Source organism: Sinocyclocheilus anshuiensis, unplaced genomic scaffold (genome assembly GCF_001515605.1).
Source record: "Sinocyclocheilus anshuiensis isolate Anshui unplaced genomic scaffold, SAMN03320099.WGS_v1.1 scaffold210, whole genome shotgun sequence".
Classification (NCBI taxonomy): domain Eukaryota; kingdom Metazoa; phylum Chordata; class Actinopteri; order Cypriniformes; family Cyprinidae; genus Sinocyclocheilus; species Sinocyclocheilus anshuiensis.
Window position 1 is genome coordinate 793,804 of NW_015547666.1, and position 20,840 is coordinate 814,643.

At 36.9% G+C, this 20,840-nt stretch overlaps 3 protein-coding genes across 9 annotated transcripts in view; 2 read left to right on the forward strand and 1 right to left on the reverse strand.

Moving 5' to 3' along the window:
- The window catches only part of LOC107702595 (heterogeneous nuclear ribonucleoprotein D-like), a 5,695-nt gene extending 3,193 nt beyond the window's left edge, over positions 1-2,502 (forward strand). For 2 of the 4 annotated variants that reach the window (XM_016504963.1, XM_016504961.1), the window contains one exon: positions 1,175-2,502. In XM_016504963.1, the coding sequence (XP_016360449.1) occupies positions 1,175-1,245 (71 nt within the window). In that variant the 3' untranslated portion in view covers positions 1,246-2,502. The remainder of the gene's footprint in view (positions 1-1,174) is intronic. The other 2 variants (XM_016504964.1, XM_016504962.1) reach the window with 2 other exon arrangements.
- Positions 2,503-2,821: 319 nt separating this feature from the next.
- On the forward strand, positions 2,822-10,960 carry LOC107702593 (heterogeneous nuclear ribonucleoprotein D0-like). Of its 4 annotated transcripts, XR_001635779.1 has the most exons (9): positions 2,822-3,239; positions 5,603-5,771; positions 5,897-6,058; positions 6,163-6,294; positions 6,849-6,945; positions 8,427-8,582; positions 9,196-9,277; positions 9,595-9,696; positions 10,493-10,960. XR_001635779.1 is itself a non-coding variant. In XM_016504958.1 (8 exons), exons 1-7 carry the CDS (start codon positions 3,091-3,093, stop codon positions 9,261-9,263), a joined length of 933 nt encoding a protein of 310 aa, XP_016360444.1. In that variant the 5' UTR covers positions 2,822-3,090; the 3' UTR covers positions 9,264-9,277; positions 9,595-10,960. The 4 variants fall into 4 exon arrangements, 3 of the variants coding, with proteins under 3 accessions (XP_016360444.1, XP_016360445.1, XP_016360446.1); XM_016504958.1 differs by having other exon boundaries at positions 9,595-10,960; XM_016504959.1 differs by lacking the exon at positions 9,595-9,696.
- On the reverse strand, positions 10,770-13,532 carry LOC107702596 (vesicle-associated membrane protein 8-like). Its single transcript, XM_016504965.1, has 4 exons — positions 13,342-13,532; positions 13,200-13,205; positions 12,656-12,818; positions 10,770-12,458 (listed from the first exon to the last, which is right to left on the reverse strand). Coding segments are annotated over exons 2-4 (309 nt in total). The 5' UTR covers positions 13,202-13,205; positions 13,342-13,532; the 3' UTR covers positions 10,770-12,314.
- Positions 13,533-20,840: the final 7,308 nt, after the last annotated feature.

Consider the following 20,840-nt stretch of genomic DNA (forward strand, 5'->3'; position numbering starts at 1 on the left):
TTAAAAAAAAAAAAAAAAAAAGAGAGCTGATTGCCGTGCATTATTCTCCACAAATAGCGCGATCTGAACCCTAAACACGTTTTGTCAAAAAGCCGATTTTGTCCACTTTCAAGGCGTCGTGAGTTCACGTTTCACTGCAGAAGCCGACAAGCGCCCTTGTTGTTTTTGAACAGAAGCTGATAAGTCCATTTTAACGAATCAGCGCGCTGTATTCAGGTCAGGTGACAAGGCTACTTTCACTTTGAAAAGACGTGCTAGCTGAGAGGAGTTTCGTCAAAGCTGACTAAAAGTGATCGAGGATCATTTCGACAAACTTGATGAACCTGTGATATTTTCAGGCGAAAAAGGAAAATAAAAGCTGAAACGTTTTCACGGAAGCTTGCAAACATCTAAAACATGAGATGTGGAGTTATCTGCTTTTGCTATAAAACAAACTTTTAATATGTAAAATAAAACATACTTTCAATGAACTTTAATTTTGTAGATTACCTGTATTTAAGTTATTATTACTTAATCAAAACAACCCAACTGCAGTTTGATTGATATTACTTGGAATGCGCAATAAAAAACGTGATTTCTGGAAGAAAAAAAAAATGGAGTTATCGGTTTTTGCAAATGAACTCTTCATATATATATAAGAGCTGTTTTGGGGTGTATCACTGGAATGACATGAAGAAACAGAACAAACTGAGACAGACTAAATCCAGACGAACCGTGGCAACACCTCTAAGATATACATATAGAATATAATCTCTATATATATATATATATATATATATATATATATATATATATGTATGTACACCATCTCAATGAAAATGATGAAACTGCTCCGAATACAAATTGAAAAATCAAATAAAAAGTTTACAAAAGTGTTTCAGTGCTTTGTAAGTACATAAAGTTGTTCCCAACCAAACCTACAGTTATGTGTAGGTTTTATCCACATTTAGTGATATTTAGGTATTAATTGCTTTACACGAACGTTGTAATACTGCTACGCGGCAGGTCTCTTATCACTATATTTAGGGATAATTTCTGCCATTTGCTCAGGTGCATTACAGTACAGGTACAGTGGTTTTGTAGGAAAGCAAAGAGCAGCAAACATTCTCAAAAAGTGCAACAACAACAAAAAAGACACTGTACAAATTGCTTTATATGTTTGTAATCTCTGTAGGTCAGCAGAGCAGTTATGGCAAGGCCTCGCGGGAAAGCGGAACCCATCAGAACAGCTACCAGCCGTATTGATAAAGCGGCTAAACACGCTCATGTTCATGGTAAGGTCACATCTTTGCTGCGTTCTGGACCCGAGCTCAATGTTAAAGATCAATAGACACTATATGACTACGCATATCAATGCGCCAGAGTTGAACAACACATGTCTATAGATCTTTAATAATTAATGTTTGTGTAGCCATTTTGCCTTTTTAGCATGCCAGAAAAACGTAAGTGTTTTTCTGTAGGTTTTCCTTTTCCTCCTCCTGCTTTAACAGGTGATCGTAATGGAATAACTTAGAGACTTGATAGCAATGCTAACAGGTAAAGTACAGCTAAGGGGTACAGAGTAAGGGCGCCTCTCCTGATTTCTCCTTTCTTTCCCTAATTCTGATTATTGTACCTTGTTTGTACCTGCCAGCGGGGACTTCATTGCAGGCCGTGTGTCACCTGACCGCGACATTCTCTGGGCGTCGCACATAGCGGGCAGAGAGCACGGCATGCACGAGAAAGCGCTGTCCTGTGGTATGGTCTCTTCAAACTTCCTGTACCAGCGTAAAACAAACAAAAAGACAAAAGGAGATTCCCCCATTTTCCTTAAGTTGTTGGTTTTTGTTAACAGATCCAAATGTGTTTTTTCCAGGACTTTGTTAACGTAACCTAAAAGTGATTCATAACCGCTTCATTGTTGTATTCTCTTGTTCAATTGTAGTGCTCTTGTGTTTCAGTTGTGGAGCTTCAGTGATTTATTCTTTGGTTTCAGTCATTAATTGCATAAACTCTCTCATAATGCTTGCTTTTTCTTTAGAGGCCATAGAGAACTTCAAATGGGTTCACCTCAAGGCTTTTCCTAAAGCGTAGCCTTTAAAGATCATATGTAAAGTGGGTTTGCCAAGCCATTGAAAGCTGACAAATCTGTGTTAGACAGATGAAACCTACTCCCGTATTATTGGCTAAATGCAAATGACAATTTTCGGTTTAAAGGGGAAGACGTTTGGCTCGCTCCTCGATTGGTCGCTGAGGCTTTTGCTGGCTTACGAGCCGTTTTGTCAATCTAAGACGTCGAGCATATGATCTTTAATCGTTAATGATGGTTTTCCTAGTTTAAAATCGACAGCTCAAGAAGTTAAACACTGAAACATGGACGTGCTGTTTTTTCTTTTTCTTTAACCTGTCCAAATCGAGTGGTTCATCTTGCGTATCTTCTCTTGTAGGTCGGCAGGCTGACTTCGACATTGCTCCTCGGAGGCAGCTTGTGGATTCCTGTCCTTAAACAACTATTAAAACAAACAAAAAAAAAAACGTTATTCAGTCCTGTGGGGACGGATTCAGTGTCTAACCTTGTAAATAGCGAGGCGTTTTGTTTCCAAGCTTGTCTTATTCCGTGCTTTGTTCAGATTGAACCTGTAGGTTTTGTGCTGATGTGTTCTTAAGTCTTGAATAGAAAAAAAATGTCCTTTATTTTGTATTTTAGTTCTTTTCCTGAAGGTTTTTGGATAAAGGGATTAAAAATTGCGAAGGAATGACATTGTTGTGCTGTGTTTCTTTCATTTTCTCATTCATGTTTTATAGTGTGTTATAGGTGGCTACACCCGTGATATAATTTTTATAAACGTATTTGCTCAATGTACAGAAGTGCAACCAATGAGCGTTAACGTGGCGTCGCTTTGTGACGTCATTACGTTCGACTTCCGCTACGCCGCCATTTTGTGAATGGACGCCGTTGCCATCGACCTCCTGAAAGCAGACTAAAACAAACGCGATTCCGAGCCTAATTTAACACGACATACCGCCAGTTCAGTCGCGTTTTAACCCACGACGTTCTCCTCAGGAAAAACAACTGCAATAGCCCGCGTTTTCGCCGAGAACTGATCAACGATGTCGGAGGAGCAGATCCTGGGCGAAGCGCCGCTGATGAAGATGGAGGAGAGTGATGGAGAAGAGGAGGTCCTGGGGGCCGATGAAGGAGGCCAGGGAGAGGCCGAGGGCTCGAAGATAGACGCCAGTAAAAACGAGGAAGATGAGGGGTGAGTCTCGGCTGATTGACTACAAATAAACAATAATATACACGGTTTACAATATACTAGTCGATTAGTTAGGTCATTCTCCCCAGTCTTCAGAGGCTATCCGACTTAGTATAAGGGGTTTCTCTCGAATAAGAAAAACAATCGACTTGTTTTAGTATCTGTTTATCATTATGGAGCACATAATTAAGGGCCAAACTGTTAATAACGTCAATATATCAGTCGCGCTGTGGAAGACATTGTGAATATTCATTAGTCGTGTGCGCATATTCATGAGGCTGCAGCGGTTTCCAAACACACAAATGCAAGTTTGTCAAATGTCAACTGTCTTTTTCCAACGAGAAACTCTTAATGTGTTTAATAGCTCACATTGGTGTTTGTTCATAGCGTGTTGTTGCGTAGTTTTATCATAAATCAATGACTAAACGTCGTGTGAAATGTCAACCTTTCAAATGAAAGTAAGGCTTAAAGGATTCTAACCCAGGCTTTAAAGGGGTCATATGACGTTGCTAAAAATAACATTATTTTGTGTATTTGGTGTAATGAAATGTGTTTATGCGGTTTAAGGTTCAAAAAACACATTATTTTCCACATACTGTACATTATTGTTTCTCCTCTATGCCCCGCCTTTCTGAAACGCGTCGACTTTTACAAAGCTCATCGGTCTGAAAAGCGAGGTGTGCTGTGATTGGCCAGCTATCCAGTGCGTTGTGATTGGCCGAATACCTCAAGCGTGTGACGGAAATGTTACGCCCCTCACCATACTGTGATGATGCCCTGTCAGGCCGGAGCGACGAGACAAAAACATTAAAACCCATTATAAACGTGTCATTCCAGTGGGAACATAATTACTGATTATAATGACTTATACTGTCTTTTTAAGCGTTGCGTTGCATCTCGCCGCGTAAACAAATCCCTGTCTGCATTTGTGATCGGAGAAATGACAAACAACAAGCCCTACTCTACACTGCTCAAAACTTGCGTTTGAATCGTGAGTGGCTAATCCTTTAAATATAAAAAATGTACTTACAGTCTTTGAGTCAGAACTGCCAGACTGTCCTTGCAAAGTTGGAACTTTATAGTTGCCCAACTTTATAGAAACAGCCTTTGTGCTACAGATGCATTAGGCTACTGGTTCAGGAAACAGTCCTCATCCTCCATAAAATGTGCTGCACACATCTGAATATTTGGGTTGAAGTGTTCTGGAACAGTGTTGTAAATACAACTTAACCACTGATTTCTAGTCGTGTCCATTTTTGGAAGACCAAACAAAGTAGTTTCGCTTTCACAACGAAACACACAGCATCTTCGCGACATGGCGGCGGTGGCAACAACAATACTACAGCGAGAATAAGTTACGCCTTTCGTTGCGTGAACATTTGGGCGGCGTTATGCAAATCTTCCCACATAGTGACGTAGACATGTGGGGGTGTGTTGGAACGAGCCGTTTTAGGTAGGCGTGGTTGACTCTTAACTTTTATAAAGAATATCTCTTTGGATTTGAGACTTTAGTCTTTGCAACTTTACAGATCTTCTTTATGCACCAAGAGCTTGTAACACTCCAAAGAGAAAGGAACAATTGAAATCGCATCATATGACCCCTTTAATGTAGGTCTTAAAGTCTTAATTTTCATTTACACATGAAGGCCTAATAGGTTTTAAATTGTATCAAAAACACGAAGTCATAAAATCGTGGCATTAAATGTTCCATGTAATGCAAAAATTAACATATTTGTCAGTATTTTTGTCGTTTTGCAAAATATTGTTAAAACAAGATATATTTACTTCAAATGCAAACTTAAGATGTAAGTGGGGTTTTTTTTAAACAAGAACATAGGCTGTCTGTCAGCGGGGAATAAAAACTTGTTTTCGCTTTTAACCAAGTTGCTTTCTCTGAGCCTAATAGCAGGTATTTGTCCTTTTTTTAAACTATAAATTCACTTTGTTTTGATAAATATCCCAGAAAACAAAGACTTCTTATACATCCTTTAGCATCTTGTATTTAGACATTTTCACTGACAAAAATACTTAGAAGGACAGTAAAAGATTTTTCCATATTCTAGTAGTTAAGCTTTTTGTTTTGGTATTATTAATTAAAAAGTAATGGAGATTGGTTGTAAATTGTGCTCATTGTGTTCTCGTTAGACACTTACATTGAGAGAACATATTGGCGTATTCCCTTTAATATTTTCCCCTAAATTTTCTTTAAGCGGTCTTATAATTTTCCTTCATAAACCTTGCAGAAACCCTGTTATCGTTTGTCTTTTGTTATGTAGTACTTGACCTATAAGGGTTTTCAGCCGATATAAATCACTGTAATGTCTTCCCCCACAATCTGCTGTAACATCAGACTTTTTGGTTTTTAGGAAATTGTTCGTTGGAGGCTTGAGTTGGGACACAACAAAGAAAGACCTGAAAGACTACTTCTCTAAATTTGGAGAGGTGGTCGACTGCACCTTAAAGCTGGATCCTCTGACAGGCCGGTCCAGGGGATTTGGGTTTGTTCTGTTTAAAGAGGCTGAGAGTGTGGAAAAGGTATTTGGGCAGATAGATATTTGTGTGTGTGTATTTATCAATCTGTTAGAATTATGCCATTTGAGTTTTGAGGCAGCTGTGACTGATTAAATCAAATCTCGATGCGTCTCTGTTCCTCGTTAAAGGTGATCTCACAGAAGGAGCACAAACTGAATGGAAAAGCGATCGACCCTAAGAAAGCGAAGGCCATGAAGTCCAAAGAGCCTGTGAAGAAGATATTTGTAGGAGGTCTTTCCCCAGATACTCCAGAGGAGAAGATCAGAGAGTACTTTGACGCCTACGGAGAGGTATAGAGAAAGTGTAAAGCTGATAGACGTTTGTAATATATATATATATATATATATATATGTGACAAAACACCACATGATTTACATTTCTATACTTTCCTCAGGTGGAGTCCATTGAGCTGCCAATGGAGAATAAAACAAATAAAAGACGAGGTTTTTGTTTTATAACATTTAAAGAGGAGGAGCCAGTAAAGAAAATAATGGAGAAGAAGTACCACAACATCGGTTTAAGCAAGGTACGGTCTTAAAATGATCCTAATCTGCATGATCCTGCCATCTGACATAAATCATAAATGTTATATACCTTCATTATTTTAAAACAAAAACTGTTTCTGGTGAAATATTGTCAAAGATCTTTGTATTATAGACTTATAAAACCTCATGAAGACAATGTGAGGAAATAGCTTTTTTGTACAAATGTATTAAAACCTATGGAGAGCTACACATGACATGCTGGAAAAACGTTTTAGTGATATTTCCCCCTTGTTTTAGTTAAATTCCTACAACTCTTTCTTAGGCCACAGCTTTATATCACTTTAATGGTACATATCGCAATCTTTTTTTGCCAAAAATCACTTGTTTGCTAAATTAGCATGTGGAAATGCAGTTAAATAAAAGGTACTTCGTTTTATTTGCATGTTTTTTTCTGTGATGTGAGAACTGAGAATCAGTAGTCAGGCTTTATATTGACCCACAACGTTTATTTGTGGGTGAAATGCTCCTGACAGCTTTGACGGTGAATGTTGTTGTCGTTCTGATAGTCATGTGGACCCTGTCATTGTGTCTGCAGTGTGAGGTCAAGGTGGCCATGTCAAAGGAGCAGTACCAGCAGCAGCAGCAGTGGGGCGGAAGAGGAGGATACGCCGGCAGAGCCAGGGGCAGAGGAGGTGCGGCATGCAGGAAAATACAGCACACGAAATAACACCACATTAACGCTTTGATAGAGTGGAGCAAAAACAGAATGTTGGAATTTGGAATGTTGACTTGAAAAAATAATTTACTGAATTGCAATTCAAAGAAATTCCAAATTTAGCGAACAAAACACTTGTATGATTAATTTGGACTACTTCTACTCTGATGTGATAGATAAATGTTTTTTCTAAAGTGATTAGATACTTCTAATCATCTGAACCATATTTTTCTAGACTAATTACAGTAATGAGGTCAATAAACACATCCGTTAACTTTACTGTTGAGCACCACAGAATGTACACCACTTCAGGATAAATTTATAGAAATATCAAAACTTATTTTTAAATAGTTATATACTGAATAAACTGGTGCATGAAGTGCTCTTCCAATGTGATCCATAAAATGAACAATAATTAATTAAATACAATTAAGAATTCTGTACTTGGCATTTTGATCATTATTAATATTTCTGGGAATTGCTTTGTAAACCTTTGGAATTTCTTTAAAGGGTTAGTTCACCCAAAAATGAAAATTCTGTCATTAATTGCTCACCCTCATGTCGTTCCAAACCCGTAAAACCTTTGTTCATCTTCGGAACACAAATTAAGATATTTCTGATGGAATCTGAGAGCTGTCTGACCCTCCCATAGACAGCAACACAACTGAAATGTTCCCAAGTCCAGAAACCTAGCAAGAGATCTGTAAAATAATCCATGTGACATCAGTGGTTCATCCGCAATTATACGAAGCTACGAGAATACCTTTTGTGCGCAAAAGAAAAAATAACGACTTTATTCATCGTATTCGTCTCCTCCGCATCACCCTGTAGCGCCATTTTGGAGAATATCCGCTGGACGTAAACAGCGTATGCTGTTCTGTGTCAGCTGCGTCACACGGATGGATACGCTGTTTCCGTTCAGATCAAATCACAACAACGTAGGAAACAGATCCGGCGTGACGCAGGCAGCTGACACAGAACAGCATACGCTGTTTACAGGGTGATGCAGAGGAGACGAATTGTTGAATAAAGTATTTTTTTTTTCTTCTTTTGCGCACAAAAAGTATTCTCGTAGCTTTGTATAACTGCAGATGAACCACTGATGTCACATGGATTATTTTACAGATCTCTTGCTACGTTTCTGGACTTGGGAACATTTCAGTTGTGTTGCTGTCTATGCAGGGTCAGACAGCTCTCAGATTCCATCAGAAATATCTTAATTTGTGTTCCGAAGATGAACAAAGGTCTTACGGGTTTGAAACGACATGAGGGTGAGCAATTAATGACAGAATTTATTTTTTCATGTTTGTGTGAACTAACCCTTTAAATTTTATTGCATTTTAATTATGTTCATAAAATCTGAATTAAATGTTGTTGTTTTTTTGTTTTGATACCTCAGTCCACTTAGGTTAATGGCACATGTTATTAACGGTGATGTGCGTTTGGCGTCTGTTGCAGGTCCCAATCAGAACTGGAACCAGGGATACGGAAATTACTGGAATCAAGGTTATGGAAATTACGGGAACTATGGCTACAACAATCAAGGCTATGGTGGATACGGGGGCTATGATTACTCGGGTTACAACAACTACTACGGATATGGTGACTACAGCAGTATGTAATACTGTTTGTGAACGCACAGATGAAAAAACTAAGGATATATTGTATCGTGGATTGTCGGTACTCGACCCGGACTATGACAGTTGTGCACTAAATTATCTGATGCTTGTATCATACATGCCTTACGCTTCGAGAGAAATCTCTAGAACACTGCTGCAGTTGCTTTTTGTCCTACAGGGAAGGCTTGCTTGCACAAAGCGATACTGTACATATGTATTATAATAACTATGGTGCTAAATATAGAAAGGGATGTCTTAGCTTCCAAAACACATCTGTCAAAGTGCCTTTGAATCCATTGGACATGTAAATCTGTAGGCCATGCAAGAAATGACTGCCGGAAGGCGGTCGTTTTTAGAAAATAATAAACAGTTTTCAAACTTTCATTCACGCCACAGATCTGTCTCTCTCACCACATTTTCACAATACAGTATTTTGAAAGAATGTTTGAATACGATTAACGTAAGTATCTCGCAAGTGTCACGAAATTGGCTCTAAACCCGAAATTGCTAAGGCTGTTTTCTGTTTTCCGCCTTTCTCGAGCGCTCGTGTGCCAGCACGTTTAACCGTAGATGTCTGCGTTGTTTGTGTTTTGTGCTCCTAACTCTAGATCAGCAGAGCGGCTACGGCAAATCCCCGAGGCGAGGCGGCCATCAAAACAGTTACAAGCCGTATTAACGGGAAACGTGCAGGTATGTTGGCGCGTTGCTCACGCCGACGCGTCTCTAAATCACCATTTGTAAACATTTTTTTTGTAATGTACGTTGCTTAATTTTTGTTTTTCTCTAAAGTTTCACAGCACCCTGAAGTGCTTTACAGTAGTGGTAACATAGAGACTTTTGGCAGTAATGTAACAGCTGGCTTTTGGCTGTTTCTTGCCATTTTTAACTGTAAAAATTAACAGGTACAGTACTGCTAAATGGGTACCAGAAAATAAGGAATTACAAGGAAAGAAAGCCGAAGAATGTTGTCTCCTAACTCTGACATATACCTTGTTTGTACCTGCCAGCGGGAACTTCCTTGCAGGCCATGAGCTGACTTCCCGATTGTCTCAGGCCCGCTCAATGCGGACAGGGTACGAGAGGCGTACGCTCTCGAATGCTCCCATTTGGTATGGTCTTCCAACATCCTGTATACGAATTGTAAAAACAACTACAGCAACAAAAACATAAAAAGGACACGTCAAGCTTTTATCTTCTGTTTTTGTTTTGTGTGTATTTTTATTTGGTTTTTTTTGTATTAAAATGTTCCTCTTAAAACGTCTTGGGATTGGTCTTATGTAATAATATATTATAATGTAATGGCATTTTTTCCAGGCACCATCAAGTAATGGTAAAATATGAGACGAGAGCCGGAATTAAAATTAACTGTTCACTTTTTGAAGGATACGGCTTTCTCTGGACTTTCCAGTGTTAATATGCACTTCTAATCTAATCTTACCTGTAATGCTTGCTTTTCTTTACTTGTAGCTCGTGTAGCTGTAATATCCTGTAGTCCATGAGCTAAAAGCCGGTTTGTACTTGGATGCCGCTGCGCTGGAGAAGTGCTTTTTTTATATTTGTATTGTGTGATTTTCTACTGACAGCGGTGGAAAAAGCTTCACCTGTAAACCGTGTTAATTTCATCTAATGGATTCTCTTTTTAACCTTTTGAAATCTTGGAAAGGTCATATTGTTATGCTTGCTATGCTTTCCTTTTTGTCTTTCAATTTCCACCGATGCAAGGTTGCGCATTAAATGTTACGATTCCACAAGTTTTTAATTGAACACTATTGTATTTGCTATTATTCGATTTCAAAGTCATGTCTTGTCTCCTTGTTGAAATTATTAAAGAATTGGGATTCCTGTACATTTTATGAGTTTGTGTCCTTCTGAAGCGTAATTGCTATTTTCTTTTTTGTTTTTCAGACGGACGAGCGAAACGCAAGCCAACCCTGAGAGGAGAAAACAAGAGGGCCAGACTTGTTAAATATGGAGTTGATCAACACGTTACTACACTTTGGTCGCCATTTAATTCACCAGTTCATTTCAAATCTAAAGGACACACGCTAAAGAATATTTCAAGTGTTATTTCGAACTATAACGTCCAGAATATTTGTTTTTGTGTGTAATTTGTTGTAGCTTGTGTACGTTTATAATCGTATTCCCTGCTGTGTTGAGTACAATGAACTATAGAGAGCCCAAATTATTTGTATACAGGTCTATTAATTTATTGCTTACAAGTGCGTACAGAGTGTAGGCCATTTAATATTCATTTCATATGGCAGTATTTTGCGACAGAGTCATGTAAACCATTGGAAAATGCAACAAAATAAAGTGTATGAACCTTTACGCCTGTTGTTTCTGCAGAGATTAAAGTCATAGCTCACCCAAAAATGAAGACTCATCTTTTACTCTCCTTAATGTTAAATATTGCTGCTGTTTTCAATATAACACCAGTAAAGCAGCTTTAAAATAACAAAAAAGCATAATTAGATTTTTCAGACATTATAAGGGAAATTAACTGGGTTTCGAGCACAATTTATAATGCACTATAAAAGTAGTTTTAATGCATTAGTTTTGCCTAGAAATGCAACTTATAATGCCTTGCATGGTCTCATGAATAACTAACCACAGTTATAATACTTCTCTATTTATTCAGAAAGTGTAATGCTTAAAACACAACAAACCCTTCAAATAATAATGCATTTTCTCTTTGGTTGCAATAGTTTATGAAAAGATGTAATGCATTGCAATGCACATTATCAATACATTTATAGTGCATTATACTTAAAGGCTTTAAGTGAAGCGTTACCATTATATTTTGTATAAACATTATTGGATTACGTTTTACAGTCAAATTAAATTTCGGTCGTTCTACTTAAAAATTACGTGTTAAATTCAATGTAATTATTTGTGAAATTTAATAGAAATTTCTGATTGTAAATTGTTTAGAGTAAATCCTACACCATTTCGATTTGAGTAATAAGGACTATACTTACATGGTGCTCATTTTGGAGTGTGATAGTCTAGATTCTCTTTCATTATATTGTTTCCAGTAGGAAAGTAATTCACTTTTGGGTGAACTGTTCCTCTAAAGGCTTCCTTCTGTCATGCAATTATGTTTACACAATAAGTACATGCCAATCAGTATTTCCCATATATAAAATATTATCTATACAGGCCATACATCCTCTTGACAAAGACAGCTACTGACTGATACACTGTAAGGGTTTGAATGTAAAGATACCAAGAAAAGCTCTAAATTCAACCCAGCCCAGGCTAGACTTTTGTCAAGGTATAAAATCAGTTTCACAAGCGCAGAGTGATTTCACAGTAGTTAAAGCATGAGAAATGTTCCAGGAATCCTATGAGTCACTGTCATATTCACCGCTTTAGTGCCGTAATGAAGGTATGCAGGTGTGTAATGAAATGTAATTAGGATTGAAATGGTTTTTGAGGTCTTTGGAATGAATGTGTCAAGCACAGCAGTTAGTCTCAAAGCAAGACATCCTGAAACATTTTTCACTTACAATGAATTCTGTTGCTTTCAGTCCCATTATATTAGGATAACAGCCTAAACAAGTAAAAACCACATAATGCATATGCATACACCCCTGACATATTCGCCCCAGATTTATATAGAATTTTACAGGAAATGTCAAAAATTACCTATACATACATGCATCCAGTTTCTTTCATAGTAAAAAAGTCATTAATGCTTAGTGTACTTGTAATAAAATGGGTTGTATTAGGTGGGAATGACTTTTGTTGCTAACAGGATGATTAAAATGATGATGGCAAGCACTACCACACCAATTATAATCATCATCTTGGTGTTTCTCCACCACATCTTTCTGGCAACACGCGTGGACGTCCTTTGAAACGAGTCAGCCTAGGCAAGATAATTACACAAATAATCAATCGTTATTATTAACAAAAATGAAAAAGAATGTTTTGTGACTGGTTTGATCATCTGGCACCATGTTAAGTTTCACTAAATGCCTTTTTGAGGTCTTACAGAGATCAGCATGGTCAAGAAATGCTACATATTGGTCTCAGTTTTGACCTTGACGGGTCTCAAAGGCTCACCGTGGCCTGCAGATCGTCTGTTTTGCCGATCAGGTCGTCTAACCGCTCTCCTCTCTCCAGGACTTTGTTGATGTTGTCTTTGAGAATGACTTTAACATCATTGACTTGATCCTGAACTTGGTTGAGTTTGCCAGGCGCTTGTGGTTCAGAGTTGTAGTCAGCCTACATTATAACGAGAAAAACAAGATGGACCCAACACAACAATACACAAATAACAATACACATAACCAGTAACGGGGAAAGTTACTTTTAAGGTAATGCATTTTGTCACTCCATGAAATAGTAACTAATTGTGTCAATTTTATGGATTACTTTTTGTACGAGCTGGGCTTGCTTAATAACAAAAAAACCAGAAGTTCTATTTTTGGCAACCGTGAAAGCCCTTCCACACCGAAAGTGAAATGAATAAGCCTCAGGCTGAAGGAAATGCCTCTGCCTCTGCACTTACTCCAGATTTCTCTCAACATGAGGACAGGACAGCCGTCAGTCAGTACATGAGAGAGCAAAGTAAATGGCGTTACTCGTTGAAAAAGTAACTCAAGATATTCCATTGTAAATTTTAAAGTAATGCATTACTAGTTACTTGGAAAAAAAGTAATCTGATTACGTAACTCTCGTTACTTGTATTGCCTTATCCCTAACACTGCACATAACAATACACAAATAACAATACACACGTATCTGTTAAACTTATGTGAAACTTCCTCAGATGTCCAACTAGCTGCCAGAGGGTTTTCCAAAGTTAGACCATTGCTTAAAGGACAGGGTTTCTAGAGAGGCTCGTTCCTGCGAGCTACAACACGAGCGCAAAGGAACAGGATGAAACATGAGAGAACTCATTTGCAAACAGAGCTTCCCCTCCCAGACAGATTGCACATTAACCAGCACCACACTCCCTACTGGCTCCTCACGAGTCTCAACCCTGCGCCGCTCTGCTGACATACACTGTAAACAATTAGTGTGATTTTAACAGTAAAAGACTGTAAAAATGCTACAGTAAAAACCTGTTAACTGGTTAACAGTACGTTTCCATAACAGAGTCTTCCTCCAAGGGGCGCTTAGAGGCTCACAAAGCCGAATCCGTCATTAAAACACGCTCGTATCATCAGGGATTTATCTGTTTTATTTGAGATAAATTGAGATAAATCCCATTTTATTGACTAAAAGCTGATATTACCCTTTACATTTCTTTATTCCAATGATAGTTGCATGATATACAAAGAGAAATACGTTCCAGCAATCTTCATAAAGTGCCAAAACAAGTCCATTTCCAGTAATCAAGTACGATTGTGATTGGTCTAATCTGCGCAGCGCTGAGAAAAGTAACACAAAATGCCATTCCTGTGCACACTGAGAAAGGTTAAAATCGGACAAATATTTATTGACAGACATCAAGCATTTTAGCTGACTAGTTAAGAGGTCATATCAGGGCTTACTTTCGAGTCAATCTCAGTTGTGCTGCCTCTAGCGGCCGCTTTAAGAACTGCAGCGTGAAGTTCCCCTTTAGAAAATCCGTCAGATAAAGTTTTTTAATTCACTCTTTGGCATGAGGACGCTTTAACAGGACAGTGGTTTATGCTTAAAGTGCCCCTATTATGCCATTTTTACGGTTCCTAATATTGTTTTGGGAGTCTCCTACAATAGGATTACATGCATGCAAGGTCAAATGCTTTCGTTTTCTCAAAATATGCATTTAATATCACCTCATTTTCCAGCGATTCTCGAACGATTCGTTCGAAGCAGTTCAAAGATTCAGTCTCTCTAAAACCCTCCTTTCAGTGAGCCTACTCTTCTCTGATTGGTCAGATGGCCTAGTCTGTTGCGATTGGTCTACGGCTTACAGCGGTGTCGGAAACGATACGCTCTAAAGAAAGTATAAACGTCTATTATTTATCACACTTACAGGTTGTGATTCAGTGGAGCAGCTGGTCCAAATAAACAGGATTCTGATCCATCTTTCAACAGCAAGCGAACTCCCCGAGATTGGAGAAGCAGTCGTCAGTAGAATGACGTGTTTGTGGGCGGGGTCAAGTTCGCGGCCGGCCAACATGTAGAACATAGGCGCGCATTATGCAAATGTGTTACCCCATGACGTGTAGCCGTCACTGAAGTGGGATTCAAATTACTCACGACTCGTTTCAGCTGTTCAGAGTCGATTCTTTATTTTGGGAGACAATAACTTTATTTATCGTGCACTTTCAGCTTTACAACTTTCCAGATCGTTTACATTCACATACAGCTACATTACACACTGCATGAAAGGCAATATTGGAAATGGCATAATAGGGGCATTTTAAAATTTATTTTTACTAACATAATTTAATACATTTACATATGCATCATCATCATCATTATCTTAATTTGCATTACTTTAAATATTTTAAAATAGTTTATAATTATTTATTAGCATTGCCATATTTTACATTGAATATCAAGGGGCAAAGTTTATTTTTATTTTACATTTTTAATGCAATTTAATTCATTAAATATTAATAATTCTGTACTCCAAATAATAATATTTTATTATTAACATTATGATTACTATTATACTTTTATTATATTATTACAAAATTATTTATTTATAATTGTATTAATTTCATTTCCTTACTTAAATACTAATTTTATTATTTTATATTTATTAGCCTTTTTTACATTAACGTTCAAGGGGCAAAATGTATTACTTTATTAGTTTAGATTTATTATTAGTTTATTATTTATTATTTATTCTAAATGATAATTAGAAATTTGGTTGTTAATGTTGTTGTTGATTGTTTATTTATTTTATTTTATTCATTTTTTATCATTTTATCAAAATTTATCTTTAAAAATTGTTTAATAATTGTTTATTAGTGTTTACAAATTTTACTTTAAATATCAAGGGGCAAAGTTTTAGTAGATAGAGCAAAACCTAATCCAGGATCAGCCCTCTAGCTGTTATACTCTTTATAAGCAGGAAGCGGAATCCTACCTTTCCTCTTCGAGATAAAAGTGAAGATCTTAGACTAGTGCGGAAATTCCCAAGATCAGATAACACGGACAAGGAGCAGGTTTTGTGTGAATGGGCCTAGAGCAGGGGTGCTCAAACATGGTCCTGGAGGGCCGGTGTCCTGCAGAGTTTAGCTCCAACTTGCCTCAACACACCTGCCTTCAAGTTTCTAGTATGTCTAGTAAGAGCTTGATTAGCTGGTTCAGGTGTGCTTAATTGGGGTTGGAGCTAAACTCTGCAGGACACCGGCCCTCCAGGACCGAGTTTGGGCACCCCTGGTCTAGCCTGTTGTGATTGGTCTCCTGCGTACAACACGTTTCGGAAACTATATGCTTATTTCAGTAGTTCTGTATTTTAGAACGCTCTATAGAAAATATAAACATCTATTATTTATCATACTTACAGGTTGTGAATCAGTGGAGCAGCTGGTCCAAATAAACAGGATACTGATCAATCTTTCAACAGCAAGGGTTTTGTAAATCCCCTTGAACTCCCCGAGATTAGAGAAGCAGTTGTCAGTAAAATTAGTGTTTTGTGGGCGGGGTCAAGTTGTTCGCGGCTGGCCAACTTAGAACCAAAGACTATAATACCCTAAAAAAAAAGGACTTTGGTAGAACATTGGCGCACATTATGCAAATGTGTTACCCCATGACGTGTAGCCGTCACGGAAGTGGGTTTCGAATTACTACCTCTCATCTCTATTTATGTCTCTGCCTGACAAAAGAGTCACTTGTGATTGGTTAAAGTAAATACTAACTCTTTAGCCACGCCCACTAAAGTTATTCATACTGTTTAGACTGTTGAAAAAAACAGCATATGCTGGTTAGGTATGTTTTGAAGCTGGGATGCTGGTTTAAGCTGGTCCATTGCTGGGTTAAACTGGTCCTTTGCTGGTTTAATCTGGTCCTTTGCTGGTTTAATCTGGTCCTTTGCTGGTTTAATCTGGTCCTTTGCTGGTTTAATCTGGTCCTTTGCTGGTTTAATCTGGTCCTTTGCTGGTTTAATCTGGTCCTTTGCTGGTTTAATCTGGTCCTTTGCTGGTTTAATCTGGTCCTTTGCTGGTTTAATCTGGTCCTTTGCTGGTTTAATCTGGTCCTTTGCTGGTTTATGCTGGTCCTTTGCCAGCACATGACCAGCATAAACCAGCATCCCAGCTTCAAAACATACCTAACCAGCATATGCTGTTTTTTTCAACAGGGTGTAAAAGTCGCACTTGGAAGTTTTAGTTGTAGTTGCGTTTATAAAGCTTAGTTTTGTGCAGTCTGCATTCATCATGAATCCCTTTGGTCATAACAAATCAGGAAAAACTTTCCTTTTCACGTCTGAGTCTGTAGGAGAAGGACATTCCGGTAAATATGATACATGTAATGCATAGCCTATTGACATGCAATGAACATTACATTTATTACAGTTACAGTGTTGCACGTTGTATGAATGCGTGTATTGTAATTAATGCTACTTGTACTGTGGAGATAAACATCCTCAGTGTCTGTAGGCAATTTTGATCAGTAGGATAACGCTCAATGAATAATCAATAAATCACACCTTCAAACGAAATATTGATAGGCTACTAATGTAGTTTAATGCCTGTCTTTATTACTGACAGATAAAATGTGTGATCAGATCAGTGATGCTGTTGTGGCTGCTTACCTGGCACAGGACCCGGACTCCAACGTGGCGTGTGGTACGATGACATCCATGATATTTCAGATGTTCATAAATGACATGATGTTGGCTTAGAAATGCTTGTTTTTACAAATATGGATCTAAGATTTAATGGTGTTTAGCTGGGCAGCTTGCACGTTCTATTTAAGACATTCCCAGTTAGTTTTTTTTAAGCACCTTTGAATGCATCTTGAATATTTGTGTCAAATTTAAATAAATTGAAATCATTTATGTTGAATAATTTGTCATATTTCTCCACAGGGTTTGATGTTTGGCTATGCCACTGATGAGTAAACCTGCATGAGTTTCTTTCTTCTGTTGAACACAAAAGAAGGTATTTTGAAGAATGTGGGCAAACAAACAGTTGCCGGTAGCCATTGACTTCTATAGTATTTTTTTGGTTACCAGCATTATTCTGTAGTGTGCTCACTTTCAGAATGATTCTTTGCAGCTGCTGAACGATAAAAACATCGACAGCCATCAGAATCCAGACTGTACAGAGTATGCCTTTATTCCTCAAAGGAGAAGTGTTTTCTTGGGAAAGAAGTGTATTAAAAATGTATGTAGATTTTAAAATTTGATTTAAAAGAAAAAACTAATTGCAGATCAGTGTTATTTTAGTGCCATTGATGCACTATTATCGGTTTTGTTAATATTTGTAATTAGACTTTATTGTTTCTATTTTCTGTTTTCTCTTTAATTTTAGTTTAAACTTTGGTGTTTTTGTCAATTGTATTTGTTTTTTAATGTGTCTATATGGTATTTAGGCCCTATTCATTTTTATTAATTAATTCACTTATTTAATTTCAAGTTTTAGTTTTAATTTATTTGATCTCTTGAACTAAATAAAAAAGGAAAATGTTAGCTGAAATAAATTGTGTACGTTTTTTTAATATTTTATTTTATTTCAGTTACATTTATTTTATTTTGAGTACTTTTTTATGATTTTGCTTTTTAGGTAACAACTTGCTAAGTAAAGTTTGTGAACAAACTTTGAAGTTGGCTTGAGAAAGCCTTGAAAGTTTGAAGCAGTTGTAAAAGCTTGACGTTTGAAAGTTTAGATAGATTAGACAGATTTTGATAGCATGTTGCTAACATGATTTAACACATTGCTAACATGATTTAACATGTTGTCAGCATGTTTAGTATGATTATCATGTTGTTAACATGTTGTTTGCATGTTTTAATGATGAGCATGTTTCTAACATGTTTTAGCATGATTAGCACGTTGCTGGCATGTTCATTAGATTAGTATGTTGCTAGCATGATTAGCATGTTGCAAGCGTGGTTCGTGCGCTTGCGCCTGCCTCAAAAGAGGGCTTACAATGACTCTACGGTGGCGGGGCCTTCTAGTAGTAGAGTAGTAGAAAGACTACTCTAAAGTGGATCGCTCAGGCGCTTACGCCACCCGCTGGGTGGCCAAGTCTCTCATCAAAGCCAAACTGTGCCGCAGAGTTCTGGTTCAGGTGCTGTCAGAAATCAGATAAACATTCAAATCAAAAATAAATGGCAGGGTACAACGGGGCTAAAGGCGCCTTTGATATTATTTTAATCTAAACCACTAGATGGCACAAAAACGTGGCGTAGCACTTTCCAAAACATCCGTTTTTCAAGATGCACGTGTATAATTGTCTGATCTTTGACGCGATCGCGCGCAGCAGTGAAAAGTTGATTCTGTGCTTACTTGATCTAATATTTTATGTTTTTAAAAATTTTGTAGATTTAAGTAGCAAATGAAAATCGCTAAAATTAATACATATATCTTGAGAGAAAGGTCTTCTTTGTGATTTTCAGTTTTGTTTAAGATAATTAAAGCAACAGTTTTTAAATAACGAAAGAATATGTAAAAGTATGGTATTTGGGGTAAAAAGCGCTGGCCTACTTCTGAATAAACTTACATTATCATATCCTTGCACGTTTTTACTAAAGTAGGGTACAACGGGGCTAAAGGCGCCCCAAGGTAAAAGACACCTTTGATATTATTAATCTAAACCACTAGATGGCACAAAAACGTGGCGTAGCACTTTCCAAAACATCCGTTTTTCAAGATGCACGTGTATATTTGTCTGATCTTTGACGTGATCGCGCACAGCAGTGCAAAGTTGATTCTGTGCTTGCTTGATCTAATATTTTATGTTTTTTAAAATGTTGTAGATTTAAGTAGCAAATGAGAATCGCTAAAATTAATGCATATATTTTGAGACAAAGGTCTTAACAATTTTCAGTTTTGTGTAAGATAATTAAAGCAACAGTTTAATTAAAGCCCCTGCTGTTGGGGCTAAAGGCGCACAGTAATTAACAGGATAATTAACAGATAGCTGACTTTTCCATTTGTTGACATTCAAATGGTAAATATCATATATTATTTTGGGTGTCCATATTCAAGATAATCACCATGTTTAGAATGAAACCATCATATTTAAAAACATGATATTAATCATATCATATAATAAAATATCATTTGTTGTTACTACTGTAAATATATATACAATTATTATTGGATCTCCTTCAATACTTTCAGAATCTTTACTTATTAAAATGATTTTGTTTCTGCATTTTTAAATATATATATTTTTTTATATTAACATATTTTAATGACAGTATATTTATTGAACAATTTTTAAAAATATTTTTCAAACTAAGCAGAAAATAGTACAAACTTTGCTAAAGTGATTGTTTTGAACAAGTATTAACTTAGACATTATAAAAAAACAACAACATTATTTTAGCTGATACTGTGCCTTTTACCACGTGTGTGTTGCCACCTCATACATGTATAAGATTTTTAAACAAAATAAACAACTTGAACGATTTATTTTCACACAAAATCTGTTGCTCCATTAATGTTCAATATATTTTTTCTGCAATTATACATTTTAGGCGCAGTGAATAGCAAATTTTTTCTTAAGGTGTGCCTTTAGCCCCGTTGTACCCTACTGTAAATAAATAAATTGTGCCATTATGTGCAATTTGAATTTCCCTGGGAAAAGCAGCAGCTCATCTTCTGATAGAGACAAAGAATTGACAATTTACATTCCTTTTGGTTTTTAATGATTATGACTCTGTTTGTGTGAATGCATCTTACAAGTGCTTTACTGTGATAAAAAAAAAAACGAGTAATGTAAACTATTAGTTCCTATTCCTCAAGACAGTAAATTATAATGAAGCATGTTTTATACGAACTAACAGAATTCAGTTGCAGTTGCTAAATTATGTGGAAAATGTGATTTTTTTTATTACTGTATCTTATGCATCATATAATGACTGTGAAAGCTAAAACTCATTTTAATGACTGTACCTTGATTATGCTACAGTGGCTATTTCATCATTTTCCTTTTTATTTAATGTATATGAAAACAAGTGTCAATTAATATCACTATTTCATGTTTACCAGCGACAGAGTCTACTTATTTAAAGAGTATTCAACATGTATAACCACTTTATTTGGTTTTACTTAAAATTTTGTGAATGTGTATATGTATACACACACACACACACACACACACACACACACAGAGCGGGATAACACACACA